A 15919-nucleotide genomic window follows, 5' to 3' on the forward strand; every position below is an offset into this window, starting at 1 on the left:
TGTGTCAGTGGTGAAAAGCTACTGTCATCTACCCAAAAACTCATCCCCATAGAGGCTGTGTCTGCTCCCAGACCATCAAATACAAACCAAAAATCACCAAAAAATGAATTAAGTATAAAACTCACACAGACACAATAATACCCTCAAGTGCAGCAGAGGATCAGTCACTAAATGTGAACTATTAAACATTAAACATCTCTCTCTTCTAAGTCCCTGTCAGTTAATGATTTAATAATTGATCAACATTTTTGATTTATTTGGCCTTACAGACACCTGGATACAGCAGGACAAATACATTAGTTTAAATGAATCAACACCCCCAAATCATACTGTCAGAATCCTTGAAGCGTAGGTTGAGGGGGAGAAGTTGCAGCAATCTTTCACTCCAGTCAACCAAATGCCTAGATAGTTTTATTTCATTTGAAAGACTGACTCTTTGCCTTGCCAACCCTAATTGGAAAACTCAAAAAACAATTTTATTTGTTGGTACTACTGTCAGCTTGGTCCTTACTCAGTTTTATATGAATTCTCAGATTCAGTCCTTAGTTTAGATAAAACAATTGTAGTGAAGGATTTTAACATTCATGTAGATCAGGGATCCTCAAATCCAGGCCTCGAGGGCCGGTGTCCTGCAGGTTTAGATGTGTCCCTGATCCAACACACCTGAATCAAATGGCTGAATTAACTCCTCAGTATGCAGTCAAGTTCTCCAGAGTCCTGCTAATGACTTCTACATTTGATTCAGGTGTGTTGGAGCAGAGACACATCTAAAAGTTGCAGGACATAGGCCCCCGAGGCCTGGATTTGAGGATCCCTGATGTAGATACTGAAAATACTATCCACAACATTACATTATTATTCTTTTTTTTTATTTGACTCAATCGGCTTGTCTCAAAATGCAAATAATTCCACACACTGCTTTAATATCCATCTGGATCTTGTCCTTGCTGTGATGGTTGTCTGCAACCACACAATTGAAATATTTATTTATATTTGTATAAACTTAATATAGTAGAGTTTTATACCTTAATGTTTATACTTAGTTACATTGATTTCAGTGATTCAGTATTTCTTTTCTGTTTCCCTTGAGTTACCTGCCTGCTGCTCCAGTTCTTCCCTGTTTGAGCAAAAGAGGATACAGAGGGTGGAGCTGGTTTAAGTGCTGAGGCCAGTCAAGCGGACTTAACCATCTGTTGTAATCTCATGGGGGGGAATGGGTTCTTTTTAGTTTTTTTTCAAATATAGTTACACTTTGGTTCCCCCTGTGGTATTTAAAATGGTTTATTCCATTACTATATAAGTTGAGCTGCCTCTCATTTGGGCAGGTCTGTTAGTTGAGTTCTGTTAAATGGGTTCTGTAAATTTTGTTTAGGTAGCTGCTTTTATGGGCCCATTGATTTTTAAGAATTGCTTGTTTCTTGTGACATTTTTGCCTTTTTTGGGGTATAATAAAGCCCACAATTTAAAAATACACCTGTCCCTGTTTGTGCCAACCTGGTCTCTCATACTGGCATATGGCATGGAAACTGAACATTTAACAGTGTCCCGTGAAATCCCTCCCTGTCTGATCATTTCATAGTAACATTTAAATTTACAATAATATATTATACCACCAAAACAACACTAGTGGAAGTAGCTAATCTTCTTATAGTCTCTGACAGACTCCTTTCTATGCCTGTCCTGTTAGACCTCAGTGCAGCATCCAATACTGTTGACCGTGATGTTGTATTACAGAGAATAAAAGACACCATAGATATTACAGCTAAAATGAGAAACATCCTGTCTCACTGTGATGCTGAAAAACAAGTTTGTGTGTTTATTGCTTCTAGATTGGACTTCAAGTCATTGTTCTCAGGTTGTTCTAAAAAAGTTCTTTAAAAGCCTTCAGTAGATCCATAATTCAGTTCAGCTAGAGTACTGACAGAGATTACAAAGAGAGAGCATGCTTCTCACATATTGGCTTCTCTTCATTGGTTCCCTATTAAATCCAGAATTAAATTTAATTGGAGCCTAACCCAGCTGTCATATGGCCAGAGGCAGGGAACACCCTGTACAGATCACCAGGCTGTCGAAGGGCTAACACAGAGAGACAGACAACTATTCCCACCTATGAGCAATTTAGAATTACCAATTAGCCTAACCCCACTATATGCATGTGTTTGAACTGTGAGAGGAAACCAGAGCACCCAGAGAAAACCCACAGAAACACGGGGAGAACCTGCAGACTCCACACAGAAAGGCCCAGGCCAAGGTGGATTCAAACCCAGGCCTTCTTGCTGTGAGGCAACCGTGCTAACCACCACGCTGCCCAGTATTGCATTTGATCTTTAGTACATAATTTTAAACCCTGGCTCTCTCCTACATGTGTCTTTTGTCCTGTTTATCTATGCTCTCCTCTCCCTCCCCTCACTTCCAACCGATCACAGAGGATGAGTGCACCTCCCTGAGCCTGGTTCTGCAAAGGTTTCTTCATGTTAAAAGGCAGGCTTTCCTTCTCACTGTTACCAAGTGCCTGCTCATAGGGGGTCATCCATTTGTTGGGTTTCCTCTCTAGTACTGTGTGGTCATCACCCTACATTGTAAAGCACCTTGAGGTGACAGTGGCTGTGTTTGGCACTGTATAAATACAACTGAATTGAACTAAACAAACATGGTAACCACACATTTTAATAAGAAGCATGAAGAGCTATGAATTTACAAAGAATGCATGTTTTGTGTTTGGCACTATGTTTTAGGATACCAAAGCTCAACCTGGCAAATTCGACTATAACCCTTAGTAACCCTACAAGTCACCAACCACTCCTTTTAAACTACTGTGGTCAAAATGAGAAGAGCAAATGTATCTGCAAATGTACTTCAGCATAAACACGGGGTGAAACTACAACACCCTTTAAACAAGTGTTTAAAGCTACCAAATCAGCCTGTATCAAAATTTATAAGAATGTACTAAATTGCACAGCTTGAGAAGTCTGCATAAAGATATGTAACAATTAAAATCAGACGTGACATTTTTATGCAAAATGTATTGGTGGTGGATGGCAGCAGGTAGGATTGTTTTTCTGTATGTTGAATTGAGTTAAACAGGTGGTTTGATGAAGGATTTTAATTCACGACTGTTAACTCTAAAAATTGGAGTGACAAGGTTGCTCTGAACACGCCCCTATAAAAAAAGGTGCTTCACTAAAGACGTGAAACTTTTGCTGCACTGCTTATTTTTTTTTTCTAAAAATGTTTTTTTGGGGGGTTTTTTCCACTGTGGTCACTGGTGTCATCCTGCCTATAGTACTTTTGAACACTGTGTACTTTCAGACATGACTGGAGAGCACCGACAGCCACACCGCAACTACAAATGTGTTCATTTGACACCAGCAGCTTTGATGCTATTAGAGGATGTTTTCTAAGAGTCAGACTGAATTTAATAGCTGTCTTTTCTTTTATGTATTTGTTAGTGTTTAGTTTCAGGACTTGAGCACCCTGAAAACATGTTGAGCACAAACCTCCCCCCAACCTGCTATATTATTGGTGCACATTGTCTTTGATTCTACTCAATGAAGCAAAAGTCAGTGAAGGTGTAACCACATTTCCTATATGGGGCAGATCACATGGCTTTAGACTATCTAATAAAGTAAGAGTAAAGATTTTTTTTCTTTCACGCTAGAAGTTTGATGATGACACCTTCAGCTGTTGCTTCATATCTAACATGTAGGAAATATTGGTGAGTTATGTTTTTGTGATTACAACATAGGTTTTTTGCTGCATCTACTTTGTAACATTTCCTGCCAATTAAGATGACCAGAATTAGTCCACATCTCACTAACACGAGAGACATGTAATATGAGCTAATGTCAGTGAAAGCCTGACTTAGCATTGAAGCAACCGCATTTGTTTTTTCCGATTTCAGTTTAGTCCGGAAGATCCATCTGAAGCCACAGTTATCTGTTCAGCATAAGGTTTTTATCTTGGCTGATGTTGGTGAAAATGTGACACTGCAATGTTTCTGTGAAGGTGGTGATTCAGCATGGCTCTTGTGGTATAAGCAAATTATTGGACTGAAACCAAAGCTAATCTCTATCGTCTGTTCGTATGATACAAAAATCACTTTTCATAATGAATTCAAGAACAGCACACGCTTTAGTCTGGAATAACAGAGAATTTTAGATTGGAAATTTCTCTGAATACTGTGCATGTGCCGATAGATCTGTCTCAAATCGCCATCTGTCACAGAATCATGACACTATGCTCTGAACGTGGACCTGTTTCCTTGCATACAGTGTCACTTTAAATCAGCCAATCAAACGCAGTCTTGCCCCTGAAGAGCCTGTGATGAGAGAGGTTCTTTCCACTCAAGTCACCGATTTGAGCACAATGACATCTCCACAGTCTGTTTTCTATTTGATGTTTTTGTTCTTTGGGGAAATGGGTGAGTTGTGTTTTTTTCCTCAGCAGCTTTTATCTTTTAGAGATTCTGGTCACTCTTAATAACGTGGCTTTTAATTGTTTCTAGTTTACTTCCTGAATTTGAAAGGAACTGTCTTTGCTTTATCTCTCCTGTCACTTCAGCTCAGAGGAGTCATCAGTCCTCGTCTGTTCATCAAGAGAGCAGTTTTATATCCGCTAATGTTGGGGAGAATATAACTTTGAAATGTGTCTACAAAGATGAAGTGGTAGCAAGGTTTTACTGGTATAAGCAAACACTCGGACAGAAGCCGAGGCTCATTTCTAGCTTCTATTCATATGATAAAAATGGCACTTTCTATGATGAATGTCAGAACAATCCACGATTCACACTGGATACAGGAAAAGCTCAAAATCATTTGAACATAAGAAATCTGCAGATCTCAGACTCAGCTACTTATTTCTGTGCGAGTAGCTATTCGGTAAGTTTTTCATTTGCAGAAGGCATCACTCTCAGCGTTAAAGGATCGGGTTTGAACCTCCAGCCTTTAGTCCAACAGTCTGCACCTGAGACCATCCAGCCAGGAGGCTCTGTGACTCTGAACTGTACAGTACACACTGGGACCTGTGATGGAGAACACAGTGTTTACTGGTTCAAAGACACTGAAGAACCTCATTCAGGACTCATTTACACCAATGAAGGGAGGAATGATGAGTGTGAGAGGAAACCAAAGACAAATACAAACACCTGTGTTTACAACTTCCCACTGAAGAACCTGAATGTTTCTCATGCTGGGACCTACTACTGTGCTGTTGCCTCATGTGGATACATGATTTTTGGAAACGGGACCAAGCTGGACTTGGAGAGTGAGTACATTCAATAAAAACATCTACTTCCACTGTAAACTCATATAGCTCACAGTTCTGTTATGTCTCCTCCTGAATCTGCAGATGATGTGGACTCCTTTGCCTTGAGAGGAGCTTTTGCATTCACAACCATCCTGAGTATATTACTAGTTCCCAGTTTGTGTGTGATCATCAGGGTAAATAGCTGCGTCTGTCCAGAATCTCATGCAAGGTTTAGAGATTTCTTCAATAAAGATGAAAAGGTAATTCTTGTTTTGTTTGCTGTTGTTTTTTTTCATGAATCACATGTGTTATTTACTCATTTCTTTACTTTTTTGTCATTATCAGGATTGCCAACATATTTTAACGGAGAAGACCGATAACACCTGGAGTGAATGTGTGTACTTTCACTTAAAGCAGTAAAACTGAAAATGTTTGATTTTTGTCTTTGTATAATAGAACAGACCTCATATTCTCTTTTTAAAGTATTTCATAACTTCTCTAAAGTTTTCTTTTTTGTGATTTTAGATAATTGTGATGACTCTAGATCAGGGATCCTCAAGTCCAGGCCTCGAGGGCCGGTGTCCTGCAGGTTTTAGATGTGTCCCTGATCCAACACACCTGAATCAAATGGCTGAATTAACTCCTCAGTTTGCAGTCAAGTTCTCCCGAGTCCTGCTAATGACTTCTATATTTGACTCAGGTGTGTTGGAGCACAGACACATCTAAAAGTTGCAGGAGACCGACCCTCAAGGCCTGGACTTGAGGATCCCTGCTCTAGATTGTTGCTTTCCAGTAAAGCTATTAAACAAGCTTTTCAACAGCAACTCATGGAAGTGCAGTTGCCACGTATATTCAACTCAGCATTTCTGATACTGAATCAAACAGAAAAAATGAGCACTAACACCTAAAATAAACTGGGTGCAGCAGCATAGCTCAAAAAAGTGCTTACAATTCCTCCAGAACAGGGATCCTCGAGGGCCGGTCTCCTGCAACTTTTAGATGTGTCTCTGCTTCAACACACCTGAGTCAAATATAGAAGTCATTAGCAGGACTTGGGAGAACTTGACTGCATACTGAGGAGTTAATTCAGCCATTTGATTCAGGTGTGTTGGATCAGGGATCCCTGCTCTAGAAGCAGCTCTCCATGCCAGATTGCTTAAAATAACGGTGGGTCTCTTGTTCAGAAGGAACATCAAGTTGCACAAAGCAGCACAAAACAATAAATAAAAATGGGTGGCTTCAGACAAAAGTGCTATCTTCTGAACTGTGTATCATATCCAAATGTAAATACCTGGGAAGAAAATCTGAGATGTTTTATGTCATGTTGATTTTTTTTTTTATGTTTTCAGTTTACAACAAAAATAAAGCGATTGTCTCACTGTTCCAATACCTTCGGAGGGGAGTGTACATCTCACAGCCTTTGTAATTTTCATACAATCAGGTTCATCATTCATAACAGGCACTGAGTGATTGTAAAAAATTTCACACAAAAATTATGATCATTTCTCTGATCTTTTTATGTAGCATTTATTTTTGCAATATTTTCTGTAATATGTAATGTGACTTTTTTTTTTGTGCGTTTGCTGTTAAGTCAGACAGTGACATTGAAACTTTTGGCAATGAACATGTGATGAAGGTTCCTTTATAGGACATACTGTACTACTTCTCACCAGCCAACCAGAGATAGTCTTCTTTTTCATGTGTCTGTTTAGTGAATATGGGTAAGCTGAGTTTCTGTACCTGCTTGTTGTTCACTTTCACATATAACAATACTGTGGTTACATTCTTCTGGTGCATTACATACCTAAAATCCTTGTGTATCTGCTTTGTCTCTTTATTTTCTCTTCAGCTCATGTGACGCCTTTGAAACAAACACCGTTACATTTCAAATAAGATAATATTAAAAACAGTACTTTGGAATACCTTTGTGAAGAAGCTAGTATAGACACATTTTAGGGTTTTCTCCAACAGTTATTGCAAATTTTGCACATTGCCACTGCTGTAGTTTCAAGTTTGTCAGCCCTCAGCAGCCCCCCCCCCACTGGCCCGGGGCCACAAGCAGTTTCCTGCCCTGCCTGGTAGGAAGCGTCACCTCTACATATAGCTGGTTTAACAGGGACCTCTAATCATGGAAACTCACATCTGCACACAGTGTCTCAATTATATGACCTAATTTCTATGACTTACATCTGCATGCATTTGAAAACACATTTATACTGTAAAGGCACATAACTTATCACTACAACAGCTATTAAATGCAGATATACATTTCCTAACAATAGATTTCACTAAGAAAATGAGAGACCTATGAATTTATGAACACTGATTCTTTGTTGGGTTTGGCATTATGTCATACAGTGCCAGAGGACCTGTACTTCCTGAATCAGCTAATTAGCATTAGCTTGCAAATTGGGAAGGCACCTGAATCTGATTGGATCATGTGACTTGATTACAATAGGGAGTGTGGATCTTTAGTCTGTGTTATGATGCTCTGAAAAGAAGAGGCAAGAAACACATCAGTGTGTTATCCTTGTGAGTCTACAAAGACAAGAAACAAGACAAGCTCCTGGGACTTTATATTAAATAAGAAGGCCAAAATTATCCTTTGAGCTCCTTTTTCCCTCTTTTTCCCTATCGGTTTCACAATGGTCGGTATTTTGTCCTGCAAAATCACGTGTGAACAGGACAGTTGCTAGATTGCGCACGCACAATGTGAATGAAACTCACCGTGCCTGGTGGTAGATTGCAAATTGCGATGAAATAATACTATAGTGCAGCGATCTAGCCAGAAAAGAAAAAAAAATCAGTCAGTATTGTGACGGGGTGGCATACGTGGAGTGTGCGGGGTGCACGCCTGCTTGCTAATTGCAGTGGTTTACAGTTTACAGTTTAGAATTATGTTACCAGCCTTCTGTTTCTGCTGGCCCTCATATGTTTTCCTTCTCACACTCACAATCTCTGTGGTTTTTAACAGGACGTAAGGGTGTTCCATGACAGAAATACTAGTACAGACTTTAAAAAGAATGCATTACTTACATGTTACTTCAAATGACACTAGGGCCACTGCAACTTTTATTGGAATTAAAGTGGTGTAACAGTAAATTAAAGTCACATAAATTTAAACAAGTGGAGCAATGACAACATGTACTTAACACATGCTCCAAATTAGTTGGATATTTTTCTACTGACATAAGCAAACTGAAACCATGATTTATCTCTACCTTCTATGGATATAAAAATATAAAAAGACTTTACTACTTATGCTCTACTGCCTGTTTGATGCATTGCACTCAGTTGGGAACATAAATCTAGAAGCATCTTGACTCATTGAGCATGTAGCCAAGCATTGGTAAAAAAAACTGCACATCATCCAGTGTTATGTCTGACTCATCCTGGAGCATCTCTGCTATCTCGACAGCTAGTCTGTTGTTCTGTAGTACTGTCACAGAGGTCAAGTCATGGAACTGTGATCTCTGGTTTTGGAGCAAGCCTTACTTTCCTAAAGATGAACCCGATTTTACTGTGATGTTCTGCATTTGCTCCTTTCAGGTAGGCAACAACTGCTACCACATTTATTTGGTTTGAGCCACTAACAAGAGCAGTAATGCATATGTTTTGATATCTTTAGCTCTCTTAAGTCCTGAATGGAATCTTTCCATCTTTGTCATTTGTCATGGTTTTCCTTTGGGAGTGGTGTGTCTCAGTCACAGGCATAGAAGTAATGTATCTTTGTATCAAAAGCATCAGCTTAAAATGTTAATGTTTCTAAGGAGAGGTCCCAGCTGAGTTGGAGACTTTGCTGCAGGTGCAAAATCTGAATTCATGACCTCGCAGCTCTTAAGCAAAATCTTTATCTGTAAAGGCCCCCATGACTTCTGGACTACTGAATGCTATTTTTTTTAGTAGCAGATTGGACTGTGCTAGCATGCACTGAGCTTTCTTCAGCATGTCAGTGGCCTCTCTTGCATTAGAGCAGGGATCCTCACATCCAGGCCTTGAGAGCCGATGTCCTGCAGGTTTTTGATGTGTCTCTGTTTCAACACACCTGAGCCAAATATAGAATTAGCAGGACTCTGGAGAACTTAGCTGTGTCCAAATTCAGGGGCCGCATCCTTCGAAGGACCCGTCCTCCATAGACCGGGTCCTTCGCAGCCCACGAAGACCGCAAAGGCCGGAAGTGAGCGGCTGTGAAATTGGACGGTCTAGCCTTCATATCAGCGTCACCTACCCCCACCTCAGCGTAGGTCATGTCGCCTAGCAACCGTGACAGTGCGAAGCACAGCTGTAGAAAAGCAGCTGGTTAAAAGGAGAACAAACTTTTGCTCCTTTTTGTGGTTTCATTTTAAATCCTTAATTCAAAATAAGCAGTTAAAACAAGCATAACACATTTCAACATCAAGGAATACAGCTGAACGAATAATTAATATCCAACTATATTAAGTGAGACATTAGTGTAGAATAAAACTATCCAGTTATGATGCTTAACTTTAATTTCAGGCAAACCGATTTGCTGAGGAACAAATGAAACACTGAAACAAACCAAACCAAACATCAGCCGGTAGAGATCATCTGAGTGAGTTATAACTGTGCTTAACTTCCACTCAGCGGCGAAAGCCAGCGGGGGTTTTAAAAGGATGTGAGGGCAGCCGGACATCCTGCTCGTAGAATAGAGGCAACGACAGCTCCGAAAACAGCGGAGCACTATTTTGCAATTAAGCGATATCTTGATAAAACGAGCTGATATTTGAGGTTTACACATTTACATTCTCGCCTGAAAACTTAAAAGTTTATTTTGTGTCACAGAAACAGTCATTTTTCAAACTTTTGGCCGCTATCCTCCACCATTTTTGTGTTTGCATTTTGATGCGCAATGAATCATGGGATTTGGTAGGCCACGAAGGATACACCGGACCCATCCTTCAAATTCGAGAAAAGAAGGATGCATTCATCGACCGCATTTGGAGGAGCCTTTGAATTTGGACAGCCTTCGTCGCCTCGCTGTGACGTAATCGGCCTACAAATGCGGCCTTCGAAGGATGCGGCCCCTGAATTTGGACACAGCTCTTGACTGCATACTGAGGAGGTAATTCAGCCATTTGATTCAGGTGTGTTGGATGAGGGACACATCTTAAACCTGCAGGACACCGTGTCTCGAGGCGTGGATGTGAGGATCCCGGCATTAGAGTATGACTTAAGTCCATAGTTAACATAAAAATGGTGTTCAACAAAGAGTCTTGTGTCCGTTTCAGCCTTTTAATGTGCACTGCCGGAGATGGACAATTACACTGACTGTGAACCTTATGGACATGGATCATGTCCCTTCCAAGCAAAAGGAGCACTACCAGCACACAACAAGTGCTGGTAGTGCTAGGGATACACCACCATCTAGAGCAGGAATCCTCAAATCCAGGCCTCAAGGTCTGGTGTCTTTCCTGCAGGTTTTAGATGTGTCCCTCATCCAACACACCTGATTCAAATGGCTGAATTACTTCCTCAGTATGCAATCAAGTTCTCCAGAGTCCTGCTAATGACTTCTATATTTGACTCAGGTGTGTTGGATCAGGGAGACAACTAAAACCTGCAAGACACCGACCTCCAGGCCTGGATTTGAGGATCCCTGATCTAGAGCTTCTGTTATGAAACTGAACTTTCTTCCAGTATTTTTTGTTATGCCAGAACATGTTTCAAGGTATAAGGAGAGTTGGTTCCCTGAATGTCGAATATGTCAAAGAAAGCATACCTACCCAGCGACAAGTTACTCTTGTCATCAGGAATTATATACGTTGCACATCTGGGTTGCTCAGTGGTTGAGTGGTTGTATGCCATGTGGCGGCACAGGTGGCACAGGTTTGCGTCTTGACCTGTTGCCATTTACTGCATGTCTTCCCCTCTCTCTCCTCCCACTTTCCTGTCTTTCTCCACTAAATAAAGCCATAAAAGGCCACACAAAAAAAGACTTATGGACATTGAACATGACGTATCATGAAAACTTTCTCCATGCAGCTGGATACTGTAATATGGGAGTTCCCCTCAACTTACTCCCTGACATGCTCCTCTGCTGAAATTGTCATCCATGGAGATGGACCATCGTGAAGACTCAAAATGTGAAGATCACTGCTCACTGTGAACAGTGAGTAACAGAGATTCAAGATTCAACAGACTTGCAATCTCTAAATTTATGGTTTGTAGACATGTAGCAAATGGACTGCTCTTTGAGAAAACTTTTCCTTTTTTCCAAAGTTTTCATTCTGAAATGCCTACATATTTTTTTTTTAAAGAGTGGGGTTTCTTCTGATGCGGACAATGCTAGTCTGGGTCCATATCAGGTTTTGCCTGTAGGTGTCCTATTAGCTGAGATGGGAAACTTTGTCTTCCACTGCTTATCTAGACACCTCTCAGATTTTGGGGGTGCTGCATTGGTGCTCTGGAGGGAAAAGCTTGGATACATTTTCATTTCTGCATGAATTAAATGAACAAACAATGAGAATGCTGGGTAATGAACAAAATACTCTTGTTTTTAATTTAGTACCTTGAGTAACTCATGACTCTTGAAAGTTTTGTTGGAGTTTCTCCATTAAATTGATTCCTCTTGCTGAATCAAGGAAGCTCAAACCAAATAGATAGCATTCATTTTTTTTCTACCTCAAGGAGAAGATTGGCAAGCTCTTGAAGATGTCGGTTGTGTTTATTGGAACTCTTTGGGAAAGAGACACTTCTGTGACTTCTAGAGAACTATAGTTGTTATTTAGTCATTGCCACAATCTATCAATACCTGCTGCTGGATTATTGACATGGACTGCTCTGATTCTTAAAGCACGCTGTGACTCTCCACCAAGTCATATGCTAAGTCTTGCTCCTCACTAAATCTGAGATTCAAACCTTCTATTGCATTGCAGAAGGTGGACTTCCACAATAAATTATTCTCTGGACCAGTGTGATATACCTCAATCCCTGTGGTAAAAAGATTGCAGTGAGCAAGGAAGGCAGGAAGGTCAGAGAAATTGGAAGAAATCTATGCAGATCTGTCGCTGACCTCATGAAGAACACTCATTGTATTCTTACTGTGGAGTTTGAAACCATATTTTCAGTTACACACTATGTGTGATATATTTAACTCCATAATTAATTCACTGACATCACCTAAGATGCATAATCTGGGGGAAGTTGGGATACGACAGCTAAACCATGTGGATAGATCTTCACAAATCCTCTGCCAAAATCTCTGAACTGGTACACAAGACCACAGAGCGTGTAGATGATTATCCTCTGAATTGCTTGTACAGTGGGTGCATATGTTTGAGTGTGTAAGGCCCATTTGGAACATCCTTTGTCCAGTGTAGTGTGTTCTATGGAGAATCTTATATTGTACAAGTTGTATTTGGGGTCTTTTAGTCATTTTGAAGATATTTAAACATATTTCTGTCCATAAATTTTGATCCAGGTTGACAGAAAGATCACGCTCCCATTTTGCAATTGGGAGGGAAACTGAATCATCAGTTTTTATTAATAATTTATATAATTTTGATAACAATTTTGGGGTACAGAGGTTAAGAAATTCTGTTACCCAAGTAGGCATTTCTAGATTCAATTGATTAAGGTTAAATCTTCCCTGTAGGACGGACTTAAGTTGTTGATATTCCAGAAATCTACCGTTGCCAATTCTATATTTTGATATAAGTTCTTGGAACGTGATAAGATTTCCATCTTGGATAATATGTTCTAAGTTATTTATACCCTTATCACGCCATAACGGAAAATTCAGCATTTTCTTTTTCTGACAAATATCTGGATTGTTCCAAATGGGTGTTAGTTTACAGGGGATAAGTGACGACTTAGTTATTTTTAAAAATTCCCACCAGGCTGTCAGAGAGGTATTTATACTAAGGACTTTATAGCAGTTATGATGTTTAATACTGGAACTAATGAAAGGTAGATCTGAGATTTTTATTTTTCCACAAAACGCCTGTTCTATATCCAGCCATGGGTTGTCTAATGAATTGGATTTGATCCACTTTGAAATATACTGCAATCTACTGCTTAAGAAATAGTAATAAAAGTTTGGTAATTCTAAACCGCCACTGTGTTTTGGCTTTTGTAAAGTTTTTAAGCTTATTCTTGACGGTTTGTTTTTCCATAAAAATTTTGATATGTTTGAATCTAGTGACTTAAACCAAGGAAGAGTAGGTTTATTAGGGATCAATGAAAATAGATAATTAATTTTTGGTAAAACCATCATTTTAATGGCAGCAACTCTCCCCATGAGTGATATAGGTCAGTGGTCCCCAACCTTTTTTGAGCCGCGGACCGGTTTAGTGTTAGAAAATATTTCCACGGACCGGCTTTTAAGGTGTGGCGAATAAATACGTCAAAATAAATGATACGACCATAACCAAGTGTGATATTTTCTATGTATAATAATAAAAAACGGGAATCCACTTTGTATTCGTATGCAACTCTATCAGCAGCATTCTCGTAACATCCCGCCTCAACATGAATAACAGGCTCTCTGCCCACAGCGCTCCCTGGTCAGCTGTTAGAGCCATGGTAAAACATGCCTTCAAAATAAGATACACCGCAAAAACAAATACAGTAGAAATCACCTCAGTCGGATTCAAATGGCCCAGTTTGGGGTCTATTATCGAATTTCGCTGCAATGGCTTCTGCTTCATCTATGAATTTGCTTCTGCAAATTTTATAATCTGTTTTTTTACTCGTAAGTGCAAGTTTGTAGCTTACACTTGCCACGATTGTCCCCGGTGAAATGAACTGATATAAACACTAAAACAATTTCCAGGCATTGTTAGTGTGTGTGTAGTTGTGCATGAACGAGCCGATGCATGGAAGTGGGCGGACAGGAGCTGAGGAGGGTTTTAGCGCTAAACTCATCCAGTTTATGCGATCACATTTAACTGGAAATTTATTACAATGGGACCAGATTTTTCATCCGAGGTAGGTGAATATCCGACGGATTTATGTGATGATTTTATTGGAATTAATGTTAGGAAAAATCAGGACCTGCAGATGCCATCCAACTAGAGCGAAAACCCGATTTGTGCGACTTCGACTTAGGTGATTTTTACTGTATAAAGCGCATGAAAATACAACTCACCATAACACTGAATCAGTGTAAGCCCCCTGAGCTTGTTTCTCTGATACTCATTTTTGCTGGCTTCTGGTTTGACTGGGTTCGGCCGATTTCACATGGAGCGTGGCTGCAGAGCCGCGGTGTCAAGCGCTGGAGTCAGTTTGATGGCTGGGTCTACCTCACTGCTATCCCCGGTGTTGATAAATAAAAATGGTAAATGGACTAGTTCTTACATAGCGCTTTTCTACTCTTGTTGCGCACTCAAAAATTTAAAGAAGCGTTATGTAGGTCAACCAACCGATTTCGTTAGACAGGCCTGAATCTTCTGGGTTTAATTTTAGCGGTGACGTATCATGTGAGCAGAAACGTCTTGACACGTCAAGAGGAAGTCATGGAGGGAAGTAACGGAGCGAATCCGCCCATTTTTCAAAATAAAATATAGTTTAGGCGCAGATAATAAGTAAAACGGAAATAATTTAAGTTATTTATTCTTTATGTGCGGCCCGGTACCAAATGTCCCACGGCCCGGTACCGGTCCACGGCCCGGGGGTTGGGGACCTCTGATATAGGTAAACTGTTCCAACGTGTGAGATCATCCTCTATTGTTTTTAATAAGGGGATATGATTTAATCGTACCAAGTCTGAGAGCCTGGCGTAAAAATTTATGCCTAAATATCTAATATTTCCTGACTTTAGTGGGGTCCTAGAGGTTCTCTGGAAATTACAATTCAGAGGCAAAACTGTTGATTTACTCCAATTGATAGAGTAATCAGATATAGATGAGAACTTATCTATCAGTGTGATAGTCTTCAAAAGAGAGCCTTGTGAATTCCCAAGGAAAAGTAATACATCATCAGCATAAAGGCTAAGTTTATGGTCCATATTTTCAGTTTGAATCCCTTTAATATTTACATTTTGACGGATTGCTGCTGCTAGTGGCTCAATGAAAATTACAAAACTGGATCAGAACACTACACAGCTCTCCGAATGCACGTGTTAGGACAAATGATCTCATTTCCCAAAGTTTCAGTCTGCAAAGGGGCACCAGGCAGGGCTGCCCACAAAGGATGAACCGAATCTAAATTTTTGTAGAACTGCTAGTAAGAATTTCCAATTTACCCGATCAAATGCCTTCTCTGCATCTAAAGACACGATTGTCGTCTCTAATTTGTTAATAGAACAATATTCTATTATATTTATTAGTCGACGTGTATTATTGGCTGAGTGCCGACCCTTGATAAAGCCTGTTTGATCTGGATGTATAATAAATGGAGTAATACTTTCTAATCTTTTGGCAAGGGCTTTGCAAATTATTTTAAGATCTACATTAATGAGAGAGATTGGCCTGTAGCTGGATGGGAGTGTGGGGTCTTTGCCTGGTTTAAGAAGCAGGCTAATGTTAGCAGAGTTTAAGGTTGGAGATAAGATGTGATCATTCTGAATCTGAGTTACCATTCTGAAAAAAATGGGAGCTAGCTCAGACCAAAATTCTTTATAAAACTCGGCTGGAAAACCATCTGGGCCTGGGGCTTTATTATTTGGGAGATGCTGTAGGGCTTCACTAAGTTCAGACAATGAAAGAGGTAAATC

The 15919-nt window shown here is 40.0% G+C and overlaps 1 protein-coding gene across 1 annotated transcript; it reads left to right on the forward strand.

The window, feature by feature from the left end:
- The first annotated feature begins 4338 nt into the window (after nt 1-4338).
- Nucleotides 4339-5707, forward strand: LOC115797571 (immunoglobulin kappa light chain-like). Its single transcript, XM_030754173.1, has 4 exons — nt 4339-4420; nt 4561-5262; nt 5347-5504; nt 5590-5707. Exons 1-4 carry the CDS (start codon nt 4366-4368, stop codon nt 5662-5664), a joined length of 990 nt encoding a protein of 329 aa, XP_030610033.1. The 5' UTR covers nt 4339-4365; the 3' UTR covers nt 5665-5707.
- The last annotated feature ends 10212 nt before the right edge of the window (nt 5708-15919 follow it).

This window comes from Archocentrus centrarchus, chromosome 18, assembly GCF_007364275.1.
Source record: "Archocentrus centrarchus isolate MPI-CPG fArcCen1 chromosome 18, fArcCen1, whole genome shotgun sequence".
In the NCBI taxonomy this organism is placed as follows: domain Eukaryota; kingdom Metazoa; phylum Chordata; class Actinopteri; order Cichliformes; family Cichlidae; genus Archocentrus; species Archocentrus centrarchus.

Excerpts from the sequence above, each read along its gene's own strand:
- LOC115797571 (XM_030754173.1), top strand. The coding sequence starts at position 4,366 with ATGACATCTCCACAGTCTGTTTTCTATTTGATGTTTTTGTTCTTTGGG. Across the intron at positions 5,263-5,346 it reads GACCAAGCTGGACTTGGAGA|ATGATGTGGACTCCTTTGCC; the intron begins GTGAGTACATTC and ends CTGAATCTGCAG. Across the intron at positions 5,505-5,589 it reads TCTTCAATAAAGATGAAAAG|GATTGCCAACATATTTTAAC; the intron begins GTAATTCTTGTT and ends TGTCATTATCAG.